At 46.0% G+C, this 26223-nt stretch overlaps 1 protein-coding gene across 2 annotated transcripts in view; it reads right to left on the reverse strand.

Moving 5' to 3' along the window:
• Positions 1-26223, reverse strand: part of NEBL (nebulette) — a 299135-nt gene that overhangs the window by 159239 nt on the left and 113673 nt on the right. For both annotated transcript variants that reach the window (XM_054390030.1, XM_054390029.1), the window contains exon 4: positions 20006-20113. In XM_054390030.1, coding sequence (XP_054246005.1) covers positions 20006-20113 — 108 coding nt within the window. The remainder of the gene's footprint in view (positions 1-20005; positions 20114-26223) is intronic.

Genomic DNA, 26223 nt, shown 5'->3' on the forward strand with positions numbered 1-26223 from the left:
AAGGGCACCACCACCAGAGATAAAGAAGTCATTGTGCTCACTGCTTGTCAGCCCACACCTGGAGCACTGCCTGCAGTTTTGGTCCCTGCTGTACAAAACAGAGGAGAACAGAGGCTGGAAAGTGTCCAGAGAAGGGCCACCAGAACAATCAGAGGTCTGGCAGCCCTGCCCTGTGAGGGCAGGCTGAGAGAGCTGGGGTTGTTCAGTCTGGAGAAGAGAAGGCTGAGAGGAGACCTTATTACCATGGACCAGCACATAAAGGGTGGCTGCCAGGAGGATGGAGACTCCCTTTTGACAAGGAGTCCGTGGAAAAGACAAGGGCTGATGGGGATGAGTTACTGCTGGGAAGATTCCCACTGGACTCCAGCAGAAAATGTTTGCCCATGAGAACAGTCAGACACTGGAAGCCTTGGAATTATCTGGAGTTGGTGTCACAAGAGGTCATGTTTCAAAATACAAGCAAATTGCTAACATGGAGCAGATTTCCTTGGACTGCCCAAGTTCCTCAAGCTGTGCTGGACCACAGGAGTATCTTCCCCTACAGATACAAGCCTAGCAGCCAGCTCCTAAGTCCTGGGGGATACACTGAGTTCCCAAGTCTCATTTATACATCTGGCATATACTTGTAAACCACTTGCAAAGCAACACCAACCAGCAGGGCTGCATTTCTGGCTACCTGCCTTCCATCCTGTCTCACACACATGTAGACTCACACACAAGGGCTGTGTGCTTATCTTCTGCTGAGCCAGACTCCAAACCGTGGTAAAAGGCAGCTCCAACATCTGACAGATGCAGTATGTCACCACCAAAAGTTATCTATCAGATGTGAGAGCTCCCAAAGCTATTAGTTTTCTCCTGTTAACATTAGGGGGCTCTGTCAGCTGCAGCCTGGCTCACTGGAGCTGATGGAAGCTCACCAAGCTTCCCTGGCAGAGGGCTCTGGCCAGTCTGATTTTGCATGTGGCAATAACCACCTAATCAATCTGTGTCTCTCCAAGTCCTAACAGACCACCTGTACATCCAGACATGAATCTTCCTCCTGACATCCTCCACAAACATAAATCACAAGTTCAGTGCACACAGCAGATAAGTCTCAGCGACCCTTTGACAGGGCAAATGGAGGTCATGCATCAATTTGGTTCAGTGCCCACTATTTCCACCCTCCCACTTTTTGCATTTCAAAGCCTGTAGCTGTAGTGAGGATCATTACAGGGTCTCACAGGAACACAACCTTGAAGTGATGATTGGTTCCTAAGCAGGAAGGGTAACAAAGATGCTGAAGGGTGTGGAGAACAGGGCTGGTGAGGAGCAGCTGAGGGAACTGGGGGTGTTTAGTCTGGAGAAAAGGAGGCTGAGGGGAGACCTCATTGCCCTCTACAGCTCCCTGAAAGGAGGTTGGAGTGAGGTGAGTGTTGGTCTCTTCTCCCAAGTAACAAGTGATAGGATAAGAGATAAATGGCTTCCAGTGACACCAGGGGAGGTTCAGGTTGGGTATTAGGAACAATTTCTTCACTGTAAGAGTGGTCAGGGACTGGATCAGGCTGCCCAGGGAGGTGGTGGAGTCACCATCCCTGGAGCTGTTCAAGAAATGTGTGTACATAGCACCTTGGGGCATGGTTTAATGGCCATGGTGGTGTTGGGCTGACAACTGGACTCGATCTTAGAGGCCTTTTCCATGTACAACCAAGGAAGCAGCAAGCTGGTCACTGCTTGGAAGGGCTGAGTCACAGCTGTGCCTAGAAATGACAAAAGCTGACTGGTGACACAATCAGGGCTCTATAGCTGCACAAGCTTAGGGAAGGTACCTGTGGAAGAGTCCTACCCTTGCTAAGACCTTTCTAGTTGTCTGCTATCGACATACCAGAGCCTTCCTGACCCTGTCACTGGATCTGGGTCACAACAGGTAGTACTTCCTGATGGATTTAACTTCCACAAGCTTATCTAATCCTTCTTTTAATGTACTTCATGCTTTTAGACTTCACTGTCTCCTACAGTGATAAGTTCCATGGTTTGACTAAAGGCTGCATCTAAAGGACAGCTACATTTCCTGCCTAGTTCTTACCTTGTGACAGAACAATCACCTTCACTTTTCCAGCTCTGTGCTACCTGTGACCTTATAGACTTATTCCAGTTGATTTTCATACTGAAAGCTCAGCTCTCATCTGTGTCTTCTCAGCATCTTGTCTACTCCTTTCCAAGAGGGGCTGATCATTTCATCTCCAATGCCTCAATACAGTCAGATTTTTCTATAACTTTAAGCCATCCTTGATAATTCTGATTAATTTTCTATCCTCAGCAGGCTTTTTTTTTTTTTTTTGAGCCTTTCATTTTGTTCATTATTGCTGAAAAGGAACCTGCCTGCTAACTGAACTTCTCAGTTCCAGACAGCGTGCCAGCTCTTATCTGAGCCAGAAACACACACTGCACAGAAAAGAATGCTAAACAAAAGGCAGTGCCAAGCAAGTGACCTCATTCCATGCCTGCTGCCCTTGCCCTGGTCCTATCTACAGCTCTTCTGGCACAGGCAAAGAAAACCTTTGGCTGTTTCCCTTTTGTGCTCACAATACTGCAGCCAAGGGCAGCCTAGCCCACCCCAGAGCAGGACTCCCTGCTGAGTAGGCAAAAAAACACAGAATCACTGAGGTTGGAAAAGACCTTCAAGATCACTGAGCCCAACCATTAACTTTACTCCACCAGGTCCACTGCTAAGCACTACATCTACACAGCTTTTAAACACAGCAAGGGATGGTGACTCAACTACTTCCCTGGGCATCCTGTTCCAGTGCCTGACAACCCCTTCAATGAAAAGCTTTTTATATCTATTGTTCAGTCTAAACCTCCCCTGCTGCAGCTTGAGGCCATTCCCTCTTGTTCTACCACCAGTTACTTGTGAGAAGAGATCAACACCCACCTGGCTCCAACCTCTGTTCAGGGAGTTGTAGAGAGCAAGGAGGTCTCCCTTCAGCCTCCAGACTAAACACCCCCAATTCCCTCTCTGCTCCTCACCAGCCCTGTTCTCCAGACCTCTCACCAGCTTTGTTGCCCTTCTCTAGACCTGAATGTCTGATTTGGAGTGAGGTGCCCAAAATGAGAGATGAGATGGAGGCACTTTCATTTCCCATCAGTGGTGCCTGAGGGAGCAGCACTGCTGAGGAGCTCCAGCTCTGCAACAAAATGGGAGCCAACACCATTCAACATAAAAGGTAACAAAGTGCCTGTGTCCCACTGCTTTCTGGAAAAGCAAACTCCTACTCTGCAAGATCTTGGAGGACACAAGCAGAAACATCACATGCAAACTCTTGCTATTTCCTTCTTGTGTTAGGATGTTGGAGAAGTTTAATCATCACACCTACAACAGTGCTGGCTTTGTCACAGCTAAATACATCTACTGACAGGCCAAGGAAACCACAGACATATGTGCTAAGAGGGAAAAACAGAGCTGAGTGCCACAGAGGACCAGATACCCCTGCTGTCAAGGTCAATCAAGTCTGTGGAGCATCATAGGGGTGAGACATTCAAATCTCCAAGGCTCAAGATTAAAGCTGGCATTAGCTTTCGAAGCAGCAGAGCATCTTGTTCTTCAGCAGGAGGTTTACTGCCTAAGATGCTGCCCTAGCAACTGGTGTGCAGTACAAAAGCATCAGACAAGACAGAATTAAAAGCTGGAATTGTAAGTGGGACAACATAGGAAAACAAGGAAATTAGAAATTATCTTTCCTCTGCAAGCATTTAATTACTTGAGGATCTCTGGAGGTGCTAACTCCTGGTTCTCAACTTTTTTGGCTAATTAATTTCTTTTCCCCCCCTCATTCTAAAAGCTTTGTTTTAATTAGCCCCCAAGTTGGGCTCCTCTGAAGGGGTTTTATTTTCATTCTCTTATTACTATATGTAAAAAACAACCCTGGCTTGAAAAATATGTACTCATTAAAAATAATGAGTGATTTTGCTACTGCTGAAATAACTTCAAGTGACACAGGGAAAAGAAGTTGCTGGGGTTTTGTCGTGGTTTAGTAGCTTAGTGCCACAACAGAGAGCCATGCATTTAAATCTCAGAACCCTGCTAAGTCAATCAAGTCTTCAAGTCACTCCATGTTTGAAGAGAGGCTAGGGTCCTTTGGTCAGATGGTAAGAATCACAGAATGTTAGGGCTTGGAAGAGACCTCTAGAGATCATCTAGTCCAACTTCCCCCCTGCTAGGGCAGGTCACACAGGAACACATCCAGGTGGGTTTTGAATGTCTCCAGAGAAGGAGACTCCACAACCTCTCTGGGCAGCCTGCTCCAGGCTCCAGCACCCTCACAGGGACAAAGTTTTCCCTTCTGTTCCTGTGGCTCCTCCTCTGCTCCAGCTTGCCCCCAGTGCTCCTTGGCCTTGCTCCTTGGACATCCCTGAGCAGAGCCTGGCTCTGTCCTCCCCATGCTGCCCTGCATATCTTTATCCCCAGCAATGAGGGCAGCCCTCAAGCTTCTCTGCTGCAAGCTCCAAGCCCCAGCTCCCTCAGCCTGGCCTCACAGGGAGATGTTCCACTGCCTGCAGCATCTTTGTAGTTCTGTGCTGCACTCTCTCAAGCAGTTCCTAAGGCCCTTCTTGATCTGAGGGGCCCAGAACCTGACACAATATTCCAGATTTGGCCTCAGAAGAGCAGAACAGAGGGGAGGACAACCTCTCTGGACCTACTCACCACACCCCTTCTAATACAGCCCTGGATGAGAGAGGTGCTTACAACAGTGGCCACAGAACACTTTTTATAGCTGTCTTCAGAACCACTTAAAATTTTTCACTCCATAAACTAGAGCCCAGAGGTATGTGCCATGCAGTCAGTACTGCAGCAAGATGGGAAAATGGCATCGGTGTCAGTTCACTGCTCACACTTCCACAGCTGGTTTAGCCTTCAGTTGGGATGTTCAGCTTGAAATAAGCACACAGAATCAGAGAGTCATTTGGGGTAGAAAAGACCTTCAAAGCCATTGAGTCCAGCCACCCTCTAACTCTACCAAGGCTGGGGCTAAACCCTCTCCCTCAGCACCCCATCTCTGCCTCTTTGAAACACCTCCAGGGATGGGGATCCAACTACCTCCCTGGGGAACCTCTTCCAGTGGTTGAGAACCTAGAATCATAGATTCAGAATGGTTTGGGTTTAGAAGGGACCTTAAAAATCATCTAGTTCCAACCCCCCTGCCATGGGCAGGGACACCTTCCACCAGCCCAGGTTGTTCAAGGCCTCATCCAGCCTGGCCTTGAACACCTCCAAGGAGGGGGAATCCACAGCCTCCCTGGGCAAACCGTTCCAATGCCTTACCACCCTCACTGGAAAGAATTTCTTCCTAATCCCCAGTCTAAATCTGCCCTCCTCAAGCTTCCATCCATTCCCTCTCATCCTATCACTTCAAGCTTTTGTAAAAAGTCCCTCCCTAGCTCCCTTGTAGCCCCCTTCAGGTACTGGAAGGCTGCACTAAGGTCTGCCTGGAACCTTCTCTTCTCCAGGCTGAACAGCTCCAACTCTCCCAGCCTGTCCCCATATGGGAGGTTCTCCAGCCCTTGGTCATCTTGGTGGCCTCTCAATGTGACCTAGAGGTTTCCTTCTCTAACACATATGTTTGTTGACAGGATATGGTCATTACTGTGGATTAAAAATCAAGTCCATGAGACGTTATGGTACACATTCAAAGACTATGTGTTAGTTCCTTAAATCACTGCTGCCTTTCATATAAGCCTCCTATCACAAACAGAAGATGACACAAGTCAAGAAAGAAAATGTTTTGCTTTCATATGGAGAAGAGAGGACTCCCAGGAGACCTTCTTGTGGCCTTCCAGTATCTGAAGAGGGCTACAAGAAAGCTGGGGAGGGACTTTTTAGGATGTCAGTGAGTGATAGGAGTGGGGGGAATGGAACAAAACTAGAAGTGGGGAGATTCAGATTAGATGTTAAGAAGAAGTTTTACACTTCGAGGGTGGTAAGACACTGGAACAGGTTGCCCAGGGAGGTGGTGGAAGCCTCATCCCTGGAGGTTTTTAAGGTCAGGCTGGATGTGGCTGTGAGCAACCTGCTCTAGTGTGAGGTGTCCCTGCCTGTGGCAGGAGGGTTGGAACTGGATGATCCTTGAGGTCCCTTCCAACCCTAACAATTCTATGATTATGTATCTCCTAACTAGAATATTTTTTCCTGGTTTTATCATCATTTGCAACAGAAAGAAGCCCCAGAGGTATTTTTCTAGAACAGATTGATCCTTCTGACCACCATGAAGAGCAGCATTCTTCGCTGAATTAGAACTTAGCTCATGAAAAGCAACCCAAATCCAGGTTTAAACAAATACAGGTTCAACTTCAGATTTGCCAGTGAGACAAGTGAACACAAAGCCTTTGATCTGGGAGTTCAGTGACACTCTCCTAACATCTCACAAAGAGCTGCTCTAATTATTTCCTCCGTAACACACCCTGCTTTGTTGCCAATTTCTCCAAAGAGAAGCGTGCTAGGACACCACTATCAAAATATTTAGGTTATCATTGGAGTCAATTCTGCTTCAAGCCTGGGGTTTTGCAAGCAGTTTACAATTAGCCTTCATTTCTCATGCATGAGCTGACCCACTTACACAATGCAGCAAATCCCTGCCTTGGGGGCTTTTTCTGGATGGCTTCATTTTACTTCCACCACGCAACTCATTTTGCTTTGTCAATATAGTGAGCAAGGTTACAGCCATCCTGTCAAATGTATTTATTTAAATTAGAATCAGAAAGGCTGTGCCATTCCCTGGGGAACCTCACAGGAAAACTTCCTTGAGACTTGGGGATGTGTTTTAACACCATAATGGCTCCATAGCTTTTGTGATCAACTGACTTCCTATGAAAGCAGTGATATAGAAGGAATTAAGCAATATGAAAAACAAACAAACAAACAAAAAACCCCTTCTGAAATCCCAGGGAAAAAAAAAATAATTGACCACAATAATATAGAAGGAATTCAGTAATATGTGAACTTTGAAACAAACAAAAAAACTCCACTTCTGAATTCCAGGGGAAAAAAAATGATTGATCACAATAATCTAGAAGGAATTGTGCAATATGTGAACTTTGAAACAAAAAAAGTACTTCTGAAATGCAGAGAAAAAAATAATTGATGACAATGATATAAAAGGAACTGACCAATATATGAATTTGGGGGGAAAAAAAAATCTGAAATTCCAGGAAAAATATAATTGACCACAATGATATAGAAGGAACTGAGCAATATATGAATTTTGGGGGGAAAAAAAGTCTGAAATTCCAGGAAGAATATAATTGACCACAATGATATAGAAGGAACTGAGCAATATATGAACTTTGGGGGAAAAAAAAAACAACAAAACACAACTTCTGAAATCCCAGGGAAAAAAATAATTGACCACAATAATATAGAAGGAATTAAGCAAGATATTAACTTTGGGGAAAAAAAAAAATCTGAAATTCCAGGAAAAATATAATTGACCACAATGATATAGAAGGAACTGAGCAATATATGAGCTTTGGGGAAAAAAAACAAAACCAAAACACAACTTCTGAAATCCCAGGGAAAAAAATAATTGACCACAATAATCTAGAAGGAATTAAGCAATATGTGAACTTTGAAACAAAAAAAGTACTTCTGAAATGCCAGGGAAAAAATAATTGACCACAATAATATAGAAGGAATTAAGCAACATATTAACTTTGGGGAAAAAATTACTTCTGAAATCTCAGGAAAAAAATAATTGACCACAATAATATAGAAGGAACTGAACAATATATGAACTTTGGGGGTTAAAAAAAGGCTTCTGAAATCCCAGGAAAAAAAATGACCAGAAAAATATAGAAGGAATTGAGCAATACATGAACTTTGAAACAACAACAACAAAAACTTCTGAAATCCCAGGAAAAAAAATAATTGACCACAATAATATAGAAGGAATTAAGCAATATGAACTTTGGGGGAAAAAATACTTCTGAAATCTCAGGAAAAAAATAATTGATTACAATAATATAGACCATTTTTGTGAGTTTTTATTAAACCAAGCCTACAGGATAATGCCAGACCATAGAACTGTCCCAGTTAAAAAACATCTCTAAGACCATCAGTCTCAACCACTGACCTAACACCACCATGGCCATTAAACTGAGTTGTTTCAGCCTTCTAAGATCATCCATCCCAACCATCAACCAACACCACCATGGCCCCAGGTGCCATGACCACATGCTGGTGAGGGGTTTTTTAAGGGTGTCAGGTACTGATAAGACTGGGGGGAATGGAGCAAAACTAGAAGTGGGGAGGTTCAGATTGGATGTTAGGAAAAAGTTCTTCCCCATGAGGGTGGTGAGAGACTGGAACAGGTTGCCCAGGGAGGTGGTGGAAGCCTCATCCCTGGAGGTTTTTCAGGCCAGGCTGGATGTGGCTCTAAGCAACCTGCTCTAGTGTGAGGTGTCCCTGCCCATGGCAGGGGGGTTGGAACTGGATGATCCTTGAGGTCCCTTCCAACCCTGACAATTCTGTGATCCCATGAATCTATGTTTCTTGAACACCTCCAGGGACAGTGGCTCAACCACCTCCCTGGGCAGCACTCTGCGCTGGGTTAGGAACTGGCTGGAGGGCAGAGCCCAGAGAGTGGTGGTGAATGGTGCCACAGCCAGCTGGCAGCCTGTCACTAGTGGTGTCCCCCAGGGATCAGTGCTGGGCCCCATCCTGTTCAATCTCTTTATTGATGATCTGGATGAGGGGATTGAGTCCATCATCAGTAAATTTGCAGATGACCCCAAGCTGGGAGCAGATGTTGATCTGTTAGAAGGTAGAAGGGCTCTGCAGAGGGACCTTGACAGGCTGGACAGATGGGCAGAGTCCAACAGGATGGCATTCAACAAGTCCAAGTGCCGGGTGCTGCACTTTGGCCACACCAACCCCATGCAGAGCTACAGGCTGGGGTCAGAGTGGCTGGAGAGCAGCCAGGTGGAAAGGGACCTGGGGGTACTGGGTGACAGCAGCTGAACAGGAGCCAGCAGTGTGCCCAGGTGGCCAAGAGAGCCAATGGCATCCTGGCCTGCATCAGGCATAGTGTGGCCAGCAGGAGCAGGGAGGTCATTGTACCCCTGTACACAGCACTGGTTAGGCCACACCTTGAGTACTGTGTCCAGTTCTGGGCCCCTCAGTTTAGGAAAGATGTTGAATTGCTGGAGCATGTCCAGAGAAGGGCAACGAGGCTGGGGAGAGGCCTTGAGCACAAGCCCTATGAGGAGAGGCTGAGGGAGCTGGGACTGTTTAGCCTGGAGAAGAGGAGGCTCAGGGGAGACCTCATTGCTGTCTACAACTACCTGAAGGGAGGTTGTAGCCAGGAGGGGTTTGGTCTCTTCTCCCAGGCAACCAGCACCAGAACAAGAGGACACAGTCTCAAGCTGTGCCAGGGGAGGTTTAGGCTGGAGGTGAGGAGAAAGTTCTTCACAGAGAGAGTGGTTGGCCATTGGAATGTGCTGCCCAGGGAGGTGGTGGAGTCCCCATCCCTGGAGGTGTTCAAGAGGGGATTGGACGTGGCACTTGGTGCCATGGTTTAGATAGTCATGAGGTGTAGGGTGACAGGTTGGACTCGACGACCTTTGAGGTCTCTTTCAGCCTTCTTGATTCTATGATTCTATGATCCCTGGCCACTCTTGCAGGCAAGAAATGTTTCCTGATCTCCAACCCAAACCTCCCCTGGCACAATTTCAGGCCATTCTCTCTCTTTCTGTCACCTGATACTAGGGAGAATAGACTGACACCCACCTCACTCCAGCCTCCCTTCAGGTAGTTGTAGAGAGCATTATGGAATAACACTGCTTAAGAGGCAGCTACGAAGGTGTCACATCTGTTTGCTTTGACTACCAGAGGTCCATTTAACCCAAAATATTCCCCTCCCCCCCTGCATCTCTGAGGACAGTTTCAGCTTCACCTTTGTGAGTACTGTTTTGAGGTCACTTCTCCAGCCTTGCTGTGGGGCTGGTGAAAGCAGAAATTGTCCCAAGGTCATTCAAGTGCAAACTGACTTGTGCCTGACAGACACATTTGCCACAGCTGGCTGAGGTGATGTTTCTCTCACACACTAGCAGCTTATCACAACTTCAGTCAAGATTTGCAGTTAGTGTTTCAAAGGACTGACCCAGATGCCATCTGAATTTACACATCTGCTGCTGGTATGGGCAGGATGGGATATAACAGCTCCAACAACTCACTAACAGCCATTACAAAGCCCTGGTTTGAGTGCTAAGTTTTTCCAAATGCAGTTCCCTCCAGAACAGGCTGCCCAGGGGGGTGGTGAAGTCACCATCCCTGGAGGTGTTCAAGAAACTTGTGGACAAGGCGCTCTGGGACATGATTTAATAGCCATGGTGAGATTGGGTTGATGATTAGGTTGATGATTGGGATCTTAGAGGTCTTTTCTAATTGAAACAACTCCAGGATTCTTGGGCAGGAATTTGTTTTCCAGATTCTCAGTGGCCAAATGCTTCTTTTCTTTCTACTGAAGAGTTCCACACCTTTCCACCTGTGTTACAAAAGCAGTTATCTTATAGCAAAATCAGTGAGACTCTACTGCTTCTCCTGCTCTGGACCAAGAAGCTGATCTTCAGCAGGTGAAGAATGTCACCATGTAAGGGATATATCTGCTCTACTGCTTCCACGGAATGTGACCTAACGTGGCTGAGATAGACATTGGGGCATACTGAAAGTCCACCTGCTCAGCAGAACTTTTCCTGCAGTTAGAAGCCAACTAAATTATTCAGTCCCACCTGTACTGACAGATTCATGCATAATAATCGTACTAAGTATCTGACATTCCCAAAAGTATCCTTCAGCTTGCCATTTTGGGGCTCTAAAAATACTGCTTCTTCCCACATGTTGGGAGCTATTGTCATGTATATCAGAAGGACTCAGAAAAGGAGACCAACAAAGTTGTGGGGACAGAAAAAAAGAAGTCAGCACCACTCCTGATGAATCACAAGCACCCTGCTCTGGATTCTCAGGGATCTTTCCCTCCCCTACAAACAGCTGTAAAATTCCCTAGCAAAGGTTGTGCTTCCCTCTACCTGCTATGTCAGCCTCCCATTACAGGTAATGGTTTAGGATAAATGGTTTCATCTCTGTGCTCTAGGTCATGTAAATAAGGACCACAGAAAAGGGGACCACGATGCCTCCCCCATTTCTTCAACAACTTTGAAAACACTTTTGTTCAATGCCATTAAAGAAGTGAGAAAGAAGCTTTGAGGATCGCTCCACAAAGGAGTCACAGCTTGGGTTTGCAACATGTTATGTTTATCATACCATAAAGTGAACAAACAGTAAATGGAAGACAACATTATCAGCTGAATGCTTGGTGACCATTGCTCTACACAAGGATCAAAGCAGCAATCACAGAATATCCTTGGTTGGAAGAGGCCTTCAAGCTCATCCAGTACTGAAGAATCAACACTAAACCATGCCCCTAAGCACCAGGTCCACACAAGGCTTGGACACCTCCAGGGATGGTGACTCCAGCACTGCCCTGGGCAGACCATTCCAGTGTTTGAGAACCCTTGCAAGTGAATAAATGTTCCCTCATCTCCAGCCTGAACCTCCCCTGGTGCAGCTTGAAACCATTTCCTCTGGTCCTGTCACTCGACAGCGAGGAGCAGAGGCTGCCCCCTCCTGGCTCCAGCCTCCTTTCAGGGAGCAGTAGAGAGCTATGAGGTCTCCTCTCAGCCTCCTCTTCTCCAGCCTGAACACCCCCAGCTCCCTCAAACAGTCCTTGCAGGCCAGGTGCTCCTAATAGGTTGAGAGAGGTGATTCTGCCACTTTGCTCTGGTGAGACCTCATCTGGAGTACTGTGTCCAGCTATGGGGGCCCCAACACAAGAGAGACTTGGACCTGCTGGAGTGGGTCCAGAGGAGGGCCACAGAGATGATCAGAGGGCTGGAGCATCTCTCCTATGAAGACAGGCTGAAGGATTTGGGGCTGTTCAGCCTGGAGAAGTGAAAGCACTATCTGAAGACAACCTACAGGAAGGCTGGGGAGGGACTCTTTAGAAGGGCCTGCAGTGACAGGACAAGGGGCAATGGTTTGGAACTGGAGCAGGGCAGATTTAGGTTGGACATCAGGAGGAAGTTCTGTGAGTGGTGAAACATTGGAACAGGCTGCCCAGGGATGTGGGTGAAGTGCCATCCCTGGAGCCATTCAGAATCAGATTTGCTGTGTCCCTGGGCAGCCTGCTCTAGTTGGAGGTGTCCCTGCTGCCTGCAGGGGGTTGGACAAGATGAGTTTGAGAGCCCCTTCCAACCCCATGCATTGTCTGATTCTGGGAATAGCTCTTGGAGTTTCAGTTCATGTTAACTGGCAGAGGAAGCAGAAGACAATCAGTATGGTGGTGCCCCAAGCCTTCCATGCCTGCAACAGGCACCCAGCACTTCATCTCCTGCTCAGCAAGGATTTGTCTGTTACTAGACACAGTTGCCAGAGATGATTAAATACACATTTCCCAAATGAAATGACAACAACAAAATCCTGCTTAAGAATATAAAGAGAGTCAGAGAAAGTGGGAACTGCTTCAGAAACAGTGCAAATCCCAGTGCTGGCTGGCTGGCTGCAGAGCAACCTCAGCTCTCCCAGGCTGGGGTTTAAGATGCTTACCCTCTCTGCTCTCTGCTGATGTGCCACAGCTCCTTTCGTGCAATGCGGACACGGATCTTCTTGTCAGTTTTTCCTGTTCCCTTTCACACTGTTGTTCTTCACCTGGATTCAATGGAGGAGAAAAAGAAAATAGCCTTTAGAGATGAGGATCTGTAGGCTTTACACTATCCTACAAAGGGAGCTCGAGGGCCTTGTTGTTAACATCTTCTCCTGGCAACTCTCTCCACAATCTGTTTTGGCAACTGAAGAGACATTTTATGTGTGAGCAAGGAAACAGGTTGGTTGTGGCTCCCACAAACAGAGCCAGGGCTCAACCATCAGTTGCTGATTTCAAGTGTGCACAAGTACAGCAGAAAGGTTGTCTGTGTCCCCTTTGAGCTGCTACATGAAGACATAGTTATATCACATATACCAACCCCCTATCTTTTGTGTCTTTCTCCAGACATCAGTTATTTAGTTGAGTTAAATTTGGGGGGAAATCTTCTCCCTCCACTGCTTCCCCTGGAATTGTATAAAATTAACTGCTGTCTCTTGATACTTAAAAAACCAAACATAGAATCATAGAATTGTTGCAGTTGGAAGAAACCTCTAAGTTCAGCCATCCACCCAACACCACCATGGCCATTAAACCATGTCCCAAAGTGCCATGTCTGCCAGGGATGGGGACTCAACCACCTCCCCAGGCAGCCTGTTCCAGTGCCTGACCACTCTTGCAGAACAGAATTTTTTCCTAATATCCAACTTAAACCTTTCAGGCCATTTCCTCTCATTCTATCACTTACTACTAGGGAGAAGAGACCAACACCCACCTGGATTCAACCTCCTTTCAGGGAGTTGTAGAGAGCAATAAGGTCTCCCCTCAGCCTCCTCTTCAAACTGAAGAACTCCAGCTCCCTCAGCTGCTCCTCACCAGCCCTGCCCTTCAGACCCTTCCCCAGCTTCACTGCCCTTCTCTGGGCACACCCCAGCACCTCAGTGTCTTTCTTGGAGTGAAGGTCCCAAAACTGAACCCAGGACTCAAGGTGTGGCCTCACCAGTGCCCAGTACAGGGAGACAATCACTTCCCAGGTCCTGCTGGCCACACTATTCCTGATCCAAGCCAGGATGCTGGCAGCCTCCTTGGCCACCTGAGCACACTGCTAGCTCATCTTCCCTTGGCTGTCAGCCAGCACCCCCAGGTCTTTCTGCTGAGCAGCTTTCCACCCACTCTGCTCCAAGCCTGGAGCACTGCAGGTGATTGTTGTTAGCCAAATGCAGGACCCAGCACTTGGCCCTGTTGAATCTCATACAAGTGGTGTCAGCCCATTGATCCAGTCTAACATGCAGCAGATGTCATTAAAGAGAATGAATCCACAGCCTGTCTCATACCCTGCTTCGGAGAATGTGAGAGGAGCTTCATTCTCTCTCTGCATCCAGCACAGGCTGCACTATCTTCAGTGAGGAGTTCAGCTCCCATGCCATGAGGCAGACACGTCCACACCTCCCCAGGTGCTTCAGTGACCTTCATTTCACTAACACTACCATCCTTCCTAACTCAAGGTCTTCACCAAAAGAGGACACCTTGGAAAAGTGGTTTGTAGACCAGATTTAATCTGGTTTAGTTTCCTTTTTTTTTTTTTTTTAACCTAAAGGTGTAGCTTTCCTTTCATCCACTGCCCAAACCTCCCAGAAGAGCAGTCACAAACGAACTGCATGACTCCACTTGCTGGCTCTCCAAGGGAAGAAGGGCAGGTGTCTGCTGCTTGCTTCCTGCTCACACATGACCTCAGCTCAGAACAGCATCTCTGTGGAAGTGAGAAATGCTTACAAGGCTCCCAGTGTAAGGAGGGCACCCACTGTGAAAGCTTCCATGCACCCTTCCAGCCATACAGCTAAGTCAGCAGCCTCTGCTATCCAAGCACTGGCCTTCATCTTAATGAAAGCTTCTCACTCCATCAATTTGTACAGACACCTGTTTTGCTTTAGACTTTGCAGACATTTACCAGGACCAGATTTCAGAAAGAGCAACTTCTTTCACATAGGATAAAACATGCTCCAGGCCATATATCTTGACATGAAAGTGCAGAGGCAGTAAGCTGCAGCTCATTGCTGCAACCTGCTGGAAGTGTTCCATTTCCCCAAAGGAAATATTATTAGACTGAGTTCCCACATCTTCATTTAGCCATGTGTCAGGATAGATCAATAAAAAGATTTCTGCCATCTTCTATATTCTGTTCCTTTTGCCACCCTCACTCTTTCCTCTATAATATCAGTCTATAGTTAAGCTACTGGCAAAATCCCCTCTAAAAATCCCTGGGGTTTGTTTTCTTCTTGAGAATATTTGCATTCAGGCTGGAGATTAGGAAATATTTCTTTACAGAGAGGGTTCTCAAACACTGGAATGTTCTGCCCAAGGCAGTGCTGGAGTCACCATCCCTGGGGGTGCTCAAGCAGTGTGTGGAGCTGGTGCTTAGGGACATGGTTTAGTGTTGACTCTTCAGTGCTGGGTCAAGAGTTGGACTGGATGAGCTTGGAGGTCTTTTCTAACTGGATGCGTTCTGTGATTCTGTGTGATCCTGACTGAAAATCCTCTCAAAGTCTGAGAGGAAGCCAAAACACTGCAAGGTCTTTTAACAAAATTGACTCATTTCTCTGTGTGAGCAGTGTAAAGCTTGAGTATAGGCTAGTGGAGGGCAGATTGAGAGTGGATATTAGGAAGAAATTCTTTCTAGTGAGGGTGGTGACACTGGAACAGGTTGCCCAGGGGAGGTTGTGGATGCCCCATCCCTGGAGGTGTCCAAGGCCAGGTTGGATGAGGCCTTGAGCAACCTGGGCTGGTGGAAGGTGTCCCTGCCCATGGAATTAGGTGATCTTTAAGGTCCCTTCCAACCCAAACCATTCTACGAATCTATGAATTTTGTGTGTATTAACTACACACTCAATGCCAAGAAACAGTCACATCTGCATGGAAATTTTGTATTTGGAATGACTGAGAGGATATTAATAAGCTTACATAATAATTATAAAATCCTCATAATACTTATAAACATTTTCACACACATATTAATTTGTAGTAATTTATTTACATTTTGAAATGCCTGCTCAGCCATGCAAAGGTTGCTAAAAACCCTGCAAAGTCAGCAGGAAAAAAGCTGCTCAGTTTATGCAGGGGGGGAGTGGGGAGAGCTCATCAATGCTGATCAATATTTAAAGGGAGGGTGTCAGGAGGATGGGGCCAGACTTTTTCAAGTGGTGCCCAGTGACAGGACAAGTGGTAATGGGCACAAACTTGAACATAAGACGTGTTTCAAGATGTGCTGGAGCCAGTGCAGAGGAGGGCAAGGAAGCTGTGGGGGCCTGGAGAATAAATCTGATGAAGAGTGACTGAAGGAGCTGGGGATGGTTAGTGTGAAACAGAGGAGGCTGAGGGGAGACCTCCTGGCTGTCTACAGCTACCTGAAAGGAGGTTGTGGAGAGGTTGGTGCTGGTCTCTTCTCACAGGTAGTTAGTAATAGAACAAGAGGGAACAGCCTCAAGCTGCCACTGGGTAGGTTTAGACTGGACACTAGGAAAAAAATTTTCCCAGTAGGAGAGGTCAGGCATTAGAATGTGCTGCCCAGGGAGGTGGTGGAGTCACCAACCCTGGATGTGTTTAAAGGTGGTTTGGATGTGGTGCTTGGGGATATGGTTTAGGAGTGAACCTTGTAGAGCAGGGTTCTTGGTTGGACTTGGTGATCCTGAGGGGCTTTTCCAGCCTGGATGTTTCTGTGATTCTGTGTGATCTAAACCTGAACTGGAACTAATTTAAGGGTGCTGGAGCCTTGGACCAGACTGCCTAGAGAGGGTGTGGAGTCTCCATCTCTGGAGGCATTCAATACCCACCTGACAGTGTTCCTGTGTGTCCTTCTCTAGGTGCACCTGCCTTGTGAGGGGGGTTGGACTCACTGATCTCCAGAGGCCCCTTCCAAGCCCTACCATTCTGTGATTCCCTAACTCAAAGCAGCCCAGCAGGCTGGTGTGTGTGATTTACACATCTCAAGATAACTCAGTGCTGTAACAGTTGTCACCTGGGGCTGCTAAACCCAAATTTCCCAGAAAGGTTTCATGATTCTAACAAGCATGTTGTACACCTGCAGAATTCAGTTGTTAATGCTCCAACACATGGGACATCATCATTCTTTTCTAAGCAACTCCATTCTGGTCCTGATACATCCACTGAGCCACAAAATGAATTCCACACTTTTGGTCTTAGCCTTCACAGAAAGGCTTGCTGGTAGCAAAATAGCAACCAAAATCCAACCCCCTCCATCAGCCCACTCTCCTCCCCCTCCTTCCCCTATCCTCTATCCTCAGAAGCTTTATACTGATAACAGGAGAGACTCTCTAAAAAAATCAGAGTACTGTGCTAATGTTCCTGTAGGCTGCAACACTTCATATCAGGACAAAAAGCCAACATTTTCCAAAGCTTTCTGCTAAATCCTATCTATTAGCTTTGGTTCCCTTTTAATCATCTCCATCAAGAGCAGCTACACACTTAACTGTGCTCACTTACCTCTTCAATGAAGCAGTTACAATTTTGTTTGACAGAGGTTCTTTGGGAAGTTTCTACTGTTTCAAGGTGAAATCAAACCACTGAAAATTAAAAGAGAGATCTTAGTATGCTTCCATTTTGCTCTATAGGAAAAGTCAAACTGCTTTCAAATTATTCAAGTGCTTACCTTTCAGGGTCTTGACACCTTAATCAGATCCTTCTAGTCCATGATGTTTAGCTGATAAACACAGAAACTACTCTGTGTGGAAGGCATTTCTCTAATACAGGAGGTTTCTGATGAGATTTAAGCTGTGGCCAATGCAGAATTCTCTCTCTAGGAGTTAATGCTATAAATCAGATTATTGTAGTGTAAGCATAAATGGGATGCATCTTACTTTATCATGTACATTTTAGAATTCCATTTCACTCTTCAAGATCACTTATTTCTAATAGAGGCTGTGACTTGGAATCTCTGTCAGTTACAGACATCAGAAAAAGAAAACAGCTCTGCACTATCGAGGACGGGCAGCTAGGAATGAAGAGACATGAGTGGCATATCCAACCACTGAGGGAAAAATGAAACAAAAAAAAAACAAACCAATTTTCACATTTAAAATTACATTCCTGGGTCTGAAAAAGCAGGGAGATAGCTTTGATATCATAAATCATAACAACATCATCTGTCAGAAAAGAAATCCCCTTGTCCCACTCCAAAGCAGAGGTGGGAAGAAAACTCTCCTAGTTCACAAAACTACTTTTGGGATTTATGATCCCCTTTTCCCACAACAGGAAACCCAACAAGCTTTGAAGGAGAGAAAGGAAAAGTGTGCAAGTGAGCTGTGTCATACTGTCCTATATTCTGATGTGGAGGGTACTGGGCTTGGGAGATCTAATTAAATTTCTTAGCATGCCAATATCCAAGCCTGAGTATGGCAGTAGGGTACTCCTCTGGCAGAGCAGACCCATGCAAGGGATTAAGTATTCATCAGGGCATTGCTTGTTTCATCTCCTTGACGTGTTCCAGAACTACCCCACACAAAAGAATCACTCTTCCTCCAGCAAGCTATGTAGGTCATGAGAAGACCTAATTTCAGTTCCTGGTCTGAACAAAAAGAAGAAAAAAAAGTGCAGTTGATTAAAACCAGGGACTCACTCAAGTTTCCCAGCCCCCAAATGGAAGTCTTCTTGGCCATGCTTTTTGCCACTGTGAAGAGCACATCTTTCACTCCTACACACCAGAAATTTCAGCTGATGGAAGAGATGAGCTTTTGTTCTCACCTTATCACAGCTCTTAAATGAATTCTCCTCCCCACTGGCCAAGGCTCCAGGAAGTGAGCCCTAATTTTTCACCTCAAAGACCAGCTCTGAACATCCAAAATCTTAGTTAGTGAATGGAGCATCTCCATGGCTCTGCTAAACTTGTACTTGTTAGAGACTCTTTTCAAACACAGCTCTTATCATTTGAAGGGGGAACTTCAGCCTAGGCCCTGACTGTAAAGACTGAAAGTAAAATTATTACCACTGGATACAAAAGGAAAATGATAAGGTCTATAGAATTCATCGACTTGGTAATGGGCATATAGAGTAGAGGCACAAACAGTTCTTGCTCTCTTTTATTCTTCTGTCACTTCTGCTTGCAGCATCTCTCTTGCCAGGGGAATCTCTGTTTTGCCTACTGTGTGAGGTAAGGGGAAGGAGTGGGGGAGGAGGTGAATGGGTCCCCTGGCTTCATCCAGGGGGGGTCTGAGGAGTTTCTGTGCTGTTTATAAATTGTAAAAACATACCTATGTTGTACATCTATTGTCTAGTTTGTACATATTCGTTGCATTTCATATTTCTAGGTTGTAGTTTGCTTGTAAATAGAGCTTCATCTGCTTCCATCCTACAGTGAGCTGAGTCTGGCCATTTATTCTGGGGGCAGCTTTCTCCACATTAATTGGGGGATTAATTTCAACCCACCACAACAGCCCCACCTGAAATATTCTTTTTTTCTTTGTTTCTTTCTTTCTTTCAAGTAAACAAACCATCACTTTCCTCTGACTGTACTTACACAGGGTGCCTCTGAAACCATGCTGGTGTTTCATGGCTACAAGGAACGATCCAAAACCAGTAAGGAAATCATGAAACAACCTTCAGAGACAAATTCTTGCAGCAGAAAAACAACCAGGAGGAATGACAGGTCCCCCTAGCTCTTACTTTCAGACATATGATGTGCACTACGTAGTCCCCAATATTCCACCATGCAGTGACAAGGGAACAGAACAAAGAACATTCCTAGTGAAAAGAGGAAAAGTCTCAGCTGTAAAAAACCCACTCCTGAGAGCATTCTACATTCAAGCTGTAAGCTAACAAAACACATGGCTAAATTCTGCTACTTGCCATTCTTTCCTCATCTTTCAGAACACCACCTTACATTTATTTCTCTTAAAACCCAGAGTCACAACTTTTTCTGCTTCTAGAAAACTCCATCCTGCCAGCTAGGCCACTTTTGACAGCCTGCTAAAAAGAAAAAAGAGAAAACTTTATAGCTCATTTATATTATCATTTACACACCAATAAAAAGTTACAGCAGTGTTCTTACTTGCTGGCCAATCTATTAAGGAAAAACATAAAATAGGAAGTGTCAGATCATTTTAGTACAGACAAATCCTTTGAGCAGCCTTGGTGAAAGCTGGAGAGGTGAACACACATTGCCCATGTGCTGTGCAAGTCCCTGGTATCCAGGTACACACACTCCCAAACCTGACAGGCACCAAGATCAGATTCTTCACTCTCACAGACTCCATCAGCACCCCCACCAAACACACTTTTTCTTAGACACACTATTTCTCCACCTACAAGCACTTGAGGTGGCAGTCACATACATTACTGATTTGTTCCTGAGTCCTTTTCAGTCTCTGTAACTCGGGCGTGTCGGTCACGATACTGAATCCTCTTCCTTTGCTTTCTTCAAAGTCCCTTTTGTATTTTACCTACAGAACAGAAAAAAATACAGAGCAACAGGGTTGTTTTCCTTTGCCACAACGTGCCCCTCAGCAATGCAGCAATTCCTTTTCACTGTAAATAAAGCACTTGTGAAAGGCTTTCAGGTGTTACAGGAGAAGCCTGCCTTCATCCCCAGGCACAGACAGAACTCCCCAGTGCCCCAGCAACCACCTCTTCCATGGGTGCCATGGGCTCAGCCTCCACAAGTACTGGTGGAGGATCACTCCCTGTGGTCACTTCATTCTCAGAGCAGTAACCACGCGTCTCGGTCCGGAGAGGGGAAAGAGACTCAGTTCCTTTTGGACATTCCCATGGTGTGAAATTAGAGACACAAAGAAGGCCAAAATATCAAGAGCCCTGGAGGATACTTATTGACAGAACAAAGTGGATGGAACAGAAGAAGAGAAAGAGAGAGGGAAGAAATGGAGAGAGAAACAGGGAAGCAATGGGGAGGGAAGCAATGGAGAGGGAAGCCATGGAGAGGGAAGCCATGGAGAGGGAAGCAATGGAGAGGGAAGCAATGGAGAGGGAAGCAATGGAGAGGGAGAGGGAAGCAATGGAGAGAGGGGAGGGAAGCAAAGGAGAGAGGGGAGGAGGGGGGGTTGGAGGAATTATATTACCACCCTCCCCCCCCAGCCCCAAGACTATTTGGGTCCTTGGAGGAAGGGTGCTGCTGCTTTGGTTTGGAGAAGATGTCATCCTTGTCAGCTTGTGCTGTCTGTCCTGGAGGAGGGGAGGGAGAGATCCCAAAGTCCAAGTCTTTCTCTGAGCAGCCTCCAACATGTGGTCTCTTCAGTAAAGATATCTCTTCCCTTCTCCATGAGATACAGCAGGCAGAACTTAGGGCATGGCTTGCCTGGTGGTGGTGAAGAGAGAGTTCCTGGACTGCTTCCAGGCTGCACAGTATCTTCTCAGTTTTTCTTCTCCTGAGCAGGACTGGCTCAGGTCTTTTATACAGTTTTTCAGTCACGGGGATTTTTTAGGTATGTGTCTGGGTGGTGAATCTTTTCACCATCTTCCCTTTCCAGGGTAGCTGATGGGTAGAGATGCTCTTGTCTAGGCACATTCCAGAGAGTCCTTATCCAGTGGCCTCTGCCCACTACACATCAGCTATTGCCTGGGCCAGGAGCAAAGGTGGTTTTATCTTTATTGATTCACATCAAGAGAGACAAGACTTAGTCTCTTACACCACAGAATTGCAGATGCCAACACAGCATCAACCAAGCACTCATTTTCACACAAAAAAATACAGCTATAGCTAAATGTCTTTAACAGACAGCCTCAGGTTCCAGCCTCTCCTCATGATGAGTCCACCAGCTCTTCCCATTTGAAACATAAATTACACATGAAAAAAAAAAAAAACAACCAAACCACTGCATGAAAAGAGTATTTAGAAGATGGCAAAGTCAAACATTCATAAATTAGGGAATGGCTGCCTGGACAAGCTGAATTTGTCCCTCTTGCCCGTATGCATTAGGATATTGTCTTTAATCAGGCATTCATATATTATCCTTTGACAAGACCTCCTGCTTTCTTCTGTACACAGCAGAGAAGGTTCCACATGTGGCTGTCTCCTTTTCTTGGACCATTCAAATCCCACCATCAAGGTAGGGAAATTAGTTTCCTCAGGAGCCTTTTTTTTTTTATAGCTCTCATCACAGTCATTAATCAACCTTCATAATGCACCCTGGAAAGCAGGAATGGCATCATCCACACTTCTAGGGCAGTCTGCAAACTGAGGTGAAAGAAAGCTTCACTTCCAAAAATACACAGGGGGGGCCTCAGGCTGCTCACTCTCAGATTCCTAACACTTGAGTATGTTCAGACTCTGGACTTCAGTTCCTTGTCCTTCTGCTAATCATGCCAGGGGATCTCAATTTCAGCATAAAGAAGCAAGATAAAATCTGGAAAATTTTAATTCACCGTTAAGCAACAAACAAAACCACAGCAAAGACAGAGTCAGGACCCACAACTCAACAGATGGATTCAGCCTTCTTATCCATAACACCTTCCTTTTGCTTCCTATATTCCCTACTTTATTCCTTACACACATCCAGAGTAGTAGTAAAAAAGAACAGGGTTCTCCTTTACACAAATAACAGCCAGAAAACATAAAGCTTAAGCACCAAACTTTTAGGTCAAGGTTGGCTTAGGTTTAGCTCACCAGCAAGCACTTCACATTATGATGGTGATAAAGAGGACAAAATACCCCCAAGTCACAAAAGTGCAGTTTCACAAGGCTACAGAACACAGTCTGTCCAGCCCATCCCAACCCTCAGTGTTCAGAACCTTTGCTTTTTCTTTCAACATATATTCATCATTCAAAATTGGTTCCATGAGAGCAAGTGCAGGGTTCTGCACCTGGGCCAGGACAATCCTCACTGTCATTACAGGCTGGGGGAGGAGGTGATAAAATTAGCCCTGATAAAAAGGACTTGGGGGTGCTGCTGAATGAGAAGCTGGACAGGAGCAGGCAGTGTGAGCTTGCAGCACAGAAGGCAAATTGCATCCTGGGCTGCATTAAAAGAGCCAGAGAGGTGATTCTGCCACTTTGCTCTGCTGAGGCCTCACCTGGAGTACTGTGTGCAGGTCTGGAACCCTCAATATGGGAAGGACATGGACCTGATGGAGAAGGTCCAGAGGAGGGACACAAAAATGATCAGGAGGTTGGAGCAGCTCTGCTAACAGGACAGGCTGAGGGAGCTGGGGGTGTTCAGCCTGGAGAAGAGAAGGCTCCAGGCAGACCTAATGGCAGCCTTCCAGTACCTGAAGGGGGCTGCAAAAACGATGGAGAGCAACTGTTTGTAAAGGCCTGCAAGGACAGGACAAGGAGCAATGGCTTCCAACTAAAAAAGAGCAGATTTAGATTGGGTGTTAGGAACAAGTTCTGCACCATGAAGGTAGTGGAACACTGGAACAGGTTGCCCAGGGAGGGGGTTGAGGCTCCATCCCTGGAGATATTCAAGATGAGGCTCAACAGGGCTCTGGGCAACCTGATCTAGTTGGGGATGTCCCTGCTGACTGCAGAGGGGATTGGACTGGATGACCTTTGGAGGTCCCTTCCAACCCAGACCATTCTATGATTCTATGAAAATTCAGACTGAGGGCAGTCACACAAATCCTGGGACACTGCAGTAAATGCCCACAGCAACAACCCCCCACAGACAGCTTCAGCTTCAACCTATGACAAACTGGAATCCTTGAAATTTAGTTTTGAAATCCAAATGTCTCCTACCCCCTGGTGACTCAGTCATAAACGTGGTCATTTCCTACAGAGACACTTTTTAGCAGCTCACCACCAAAACCCCAGCTGGTGGCTCCTAACACCTCTCTCTGGGCTCCAAAACTCAGTGCAGCCTCCCAAACACAGAACACCTTCAGTGGTGACTGCCCTGAGAAACTGATCCCTTGAGAAGCGATGCGTGGCATGAACCTCAGAAACACACCAGCAATAAATCACTGCACATGAAAACACTTGCAAGTGAAAGCACTTCATAAGGTGAAATTCTTGTTACAGTGGGAGAGCTGGAATCCCCCTCCCACATTGATAATAACCAGTCTGGAAGCAAATGAAAGCTGTATTTACAGGCAAAACTACAATCTGTGATGAAATGCAATGAATCTGTACAAATATCCACTACTCACAACATTTACAAATATGTACAATCAACAGAAAAACACAAGCAAGCCCCTTGGGCCCCCAAAAGAGAGGGGCTGTGCTTCTTTTCCTCCCCCCTCCCAGAGCAGGAAAAAGGGAAGAAAGCCAAGAAGCAGAGAGAGGTTTGTTAGACTTAGCTTGTCAAGGTCAGTAGGTGGGTGTATGTTATCTTCAGCCAGGAGAGAGAAAAGAAGCAGGGAGAGAAAAGAAGCACGGAGAGAAAAGAAGCAGGGAGAGAAAAGAAGCAGGGAGAGAAAAGAAGCACGGAGAGAAAAGAAGCAGGGAGAGAAAAGAAGCAGGGAGAGAAAAGAAGCACGGAGAGAAAAGAAGCAGGGAGAGAAACTGAGAGATGACTGCCCAAGACTGACTGCCCTACCTTGTTTTGAGTACTGACTCTTAAATATTTCTCTCTCTCTCCAATGCAAGTGTTTAGAACAATCACTATTTTGCTTTCTTACACCCAATAGTGATTTATTTACATCCTTTCACTTTCTCTGCTCAAACTTTGTGAGAAGAAAAGATTAAAGACAGTCTTAAAACCATCACAATTCTGCACAGTGAAAGGGCAGATCCAACAGAGCCTGAACAAAGCAAGCTGCTCACATTCATACCATCAGCCAGGACTCTCTCAATCCACTCATGAGGTCAGCACAAAGCAGCCAAGGGTCCATCTCACTCTGCACATAAAATCTTAGACTGGAGGAAATACTGCTCCTTTTTCTTGTAGGTATGCTTGATACTTGGCAGTAAAGCAACCCATTAACAAACCAAGATTAACTTTTCCTGGAGGGGGAAGGGGGGAAGCCAAAAAAAACCCCACTAAAAATATAAATGGAGTCTAGAAGACAGATTATTCTCTTGGGGTTTTTTGGCACTTTGCCTTAGTCCAGACCCATTTGCAGTAAGAGAAGCACCTAGCAGTTGAACAAACAACACAGGAGGCCACAAACACCACAAATACACAAAAAGCAGAGCAAGAATTCAACAAGGAAGATCCTCTTGCTTTTATCATCACTGGAGAGCTGTGAATAATGACCTCAGAAACACTCTGCCTTCCATCCCTACCCTAAAAAGTTACTCAGCCACTACAAAGCAGATATTAAATCCTCAAAAGCTAAGGCAATGTCAAAGGTGGTTTCCCTTCTCCACTTCCCTGTACACAGCAGGCAGCTATGCCAATAAACTGCTTCAAAATATCCCCTTGCCTTACTCTGAGGCACTGCATAGCCCCACAAATAATGGCAACCACTTGCAGGAGGTTGTGTCTCTACAACTGCCTGAAAGGAGTGGGGTTGGTCTCTTCTCTCTAGTACCAGGTGACAGAAGAAGAGGAAGTGGCTTGAAATTGCACCAGGGGAGGTTTAGGTTGGGGATTAGGAAACATTTCCTTGCTGCAAGAGTGGTCAGGGATTGGAACAGGCTGCCCAGGGAGGTGGTGGAGTCACTGTCCCTGGAGGTGTTCAAGAAACCTGTGGACACAGCACTTGGGGATATGGTGGTGTTAGGCTGATGGTTGATCTTCGAGGTCTCTTTCAGCCCAAACCATTCTATGACCATGCCTGATGTCCATCAAGGAAAGATCAAACAGGGTAGAATGAGAGGGCAGGACCCCTCAGACCACATCTGCCTTGACAGGAATGTTCATGGTCTTCACCACACCCTGAGTTTCAGTATGTTGTATTTGGCCCTGTTGGATGGGGCCTTGAGCAACCAGGTCTAGTGGAAGGTGTGCCCCCCATGGCAAGGGGGTTGGAACTAGATGATCTGTAAAGTCCCTTCCAACCCAAACCATTCTATGATTCCATGGTAATGCAAGAACTGGAAATGGCCAAGGGCAGGCTCAACTCTCTTCAAGATTTTTATATGAATTGGAAGCTACAGACTGGGCACCCCTTAGGGAAGTCAAGGAGCTGTGGATTCCTAAAGGGCCACTGATGAATGAGTTTGGCTGAAACAAGGGACTGTAGGGTCAAGGATTTCATATTCTTGGTTTTTACTGTTCTTAGATGGCTAAAGGAATTTTCATTAAAAGGGACCAAAATAAAAAAAAAGGGGGAAAAAAACTACAATAAAAATAAAAGAATTGTAGGGAATAAAATCAAACAAAGCCAAAATGCCCTGAGACTGCATTTTGCCATTTTCTCAGGCAGTCTTTAGAACTTACACAAAGCCATTTCAGACATTTTCCCTCTTAATCCAGTCCAAAGGCCATTTTCACAACTCATGGCTCTGAAGCATTTCTCATACTTGATCAAACTGCCTGAAAGCAGAAAGTTTCTGATTCCAAGATGTTTTAAATCTGAAAAAGTCAGTGATTCAACACTACCAAAAAACTATATGGAAGAAAGGAAGGATATGGACCTGATGAAGCAGGTCCAGAGGAGGGACACAAAATTGCTCAGGGGGTTGGAGCAGCTCTGCTAACAGGACAGGCTGAGG

Source organism: Indicator indicator, chromosome 20, assembly GCF_027791375.1.
Source record: "Indicator indicator isolate 239-I01 chromosome 20, UM_Iind_1.1, whole genome shotgun sequence".
NCBI classification, from domain to species: Eukaryota; Metazoa; Chordata; class Aves; order Piciformes; family Indicatoridae; genus Indicator; species Indicator indicator.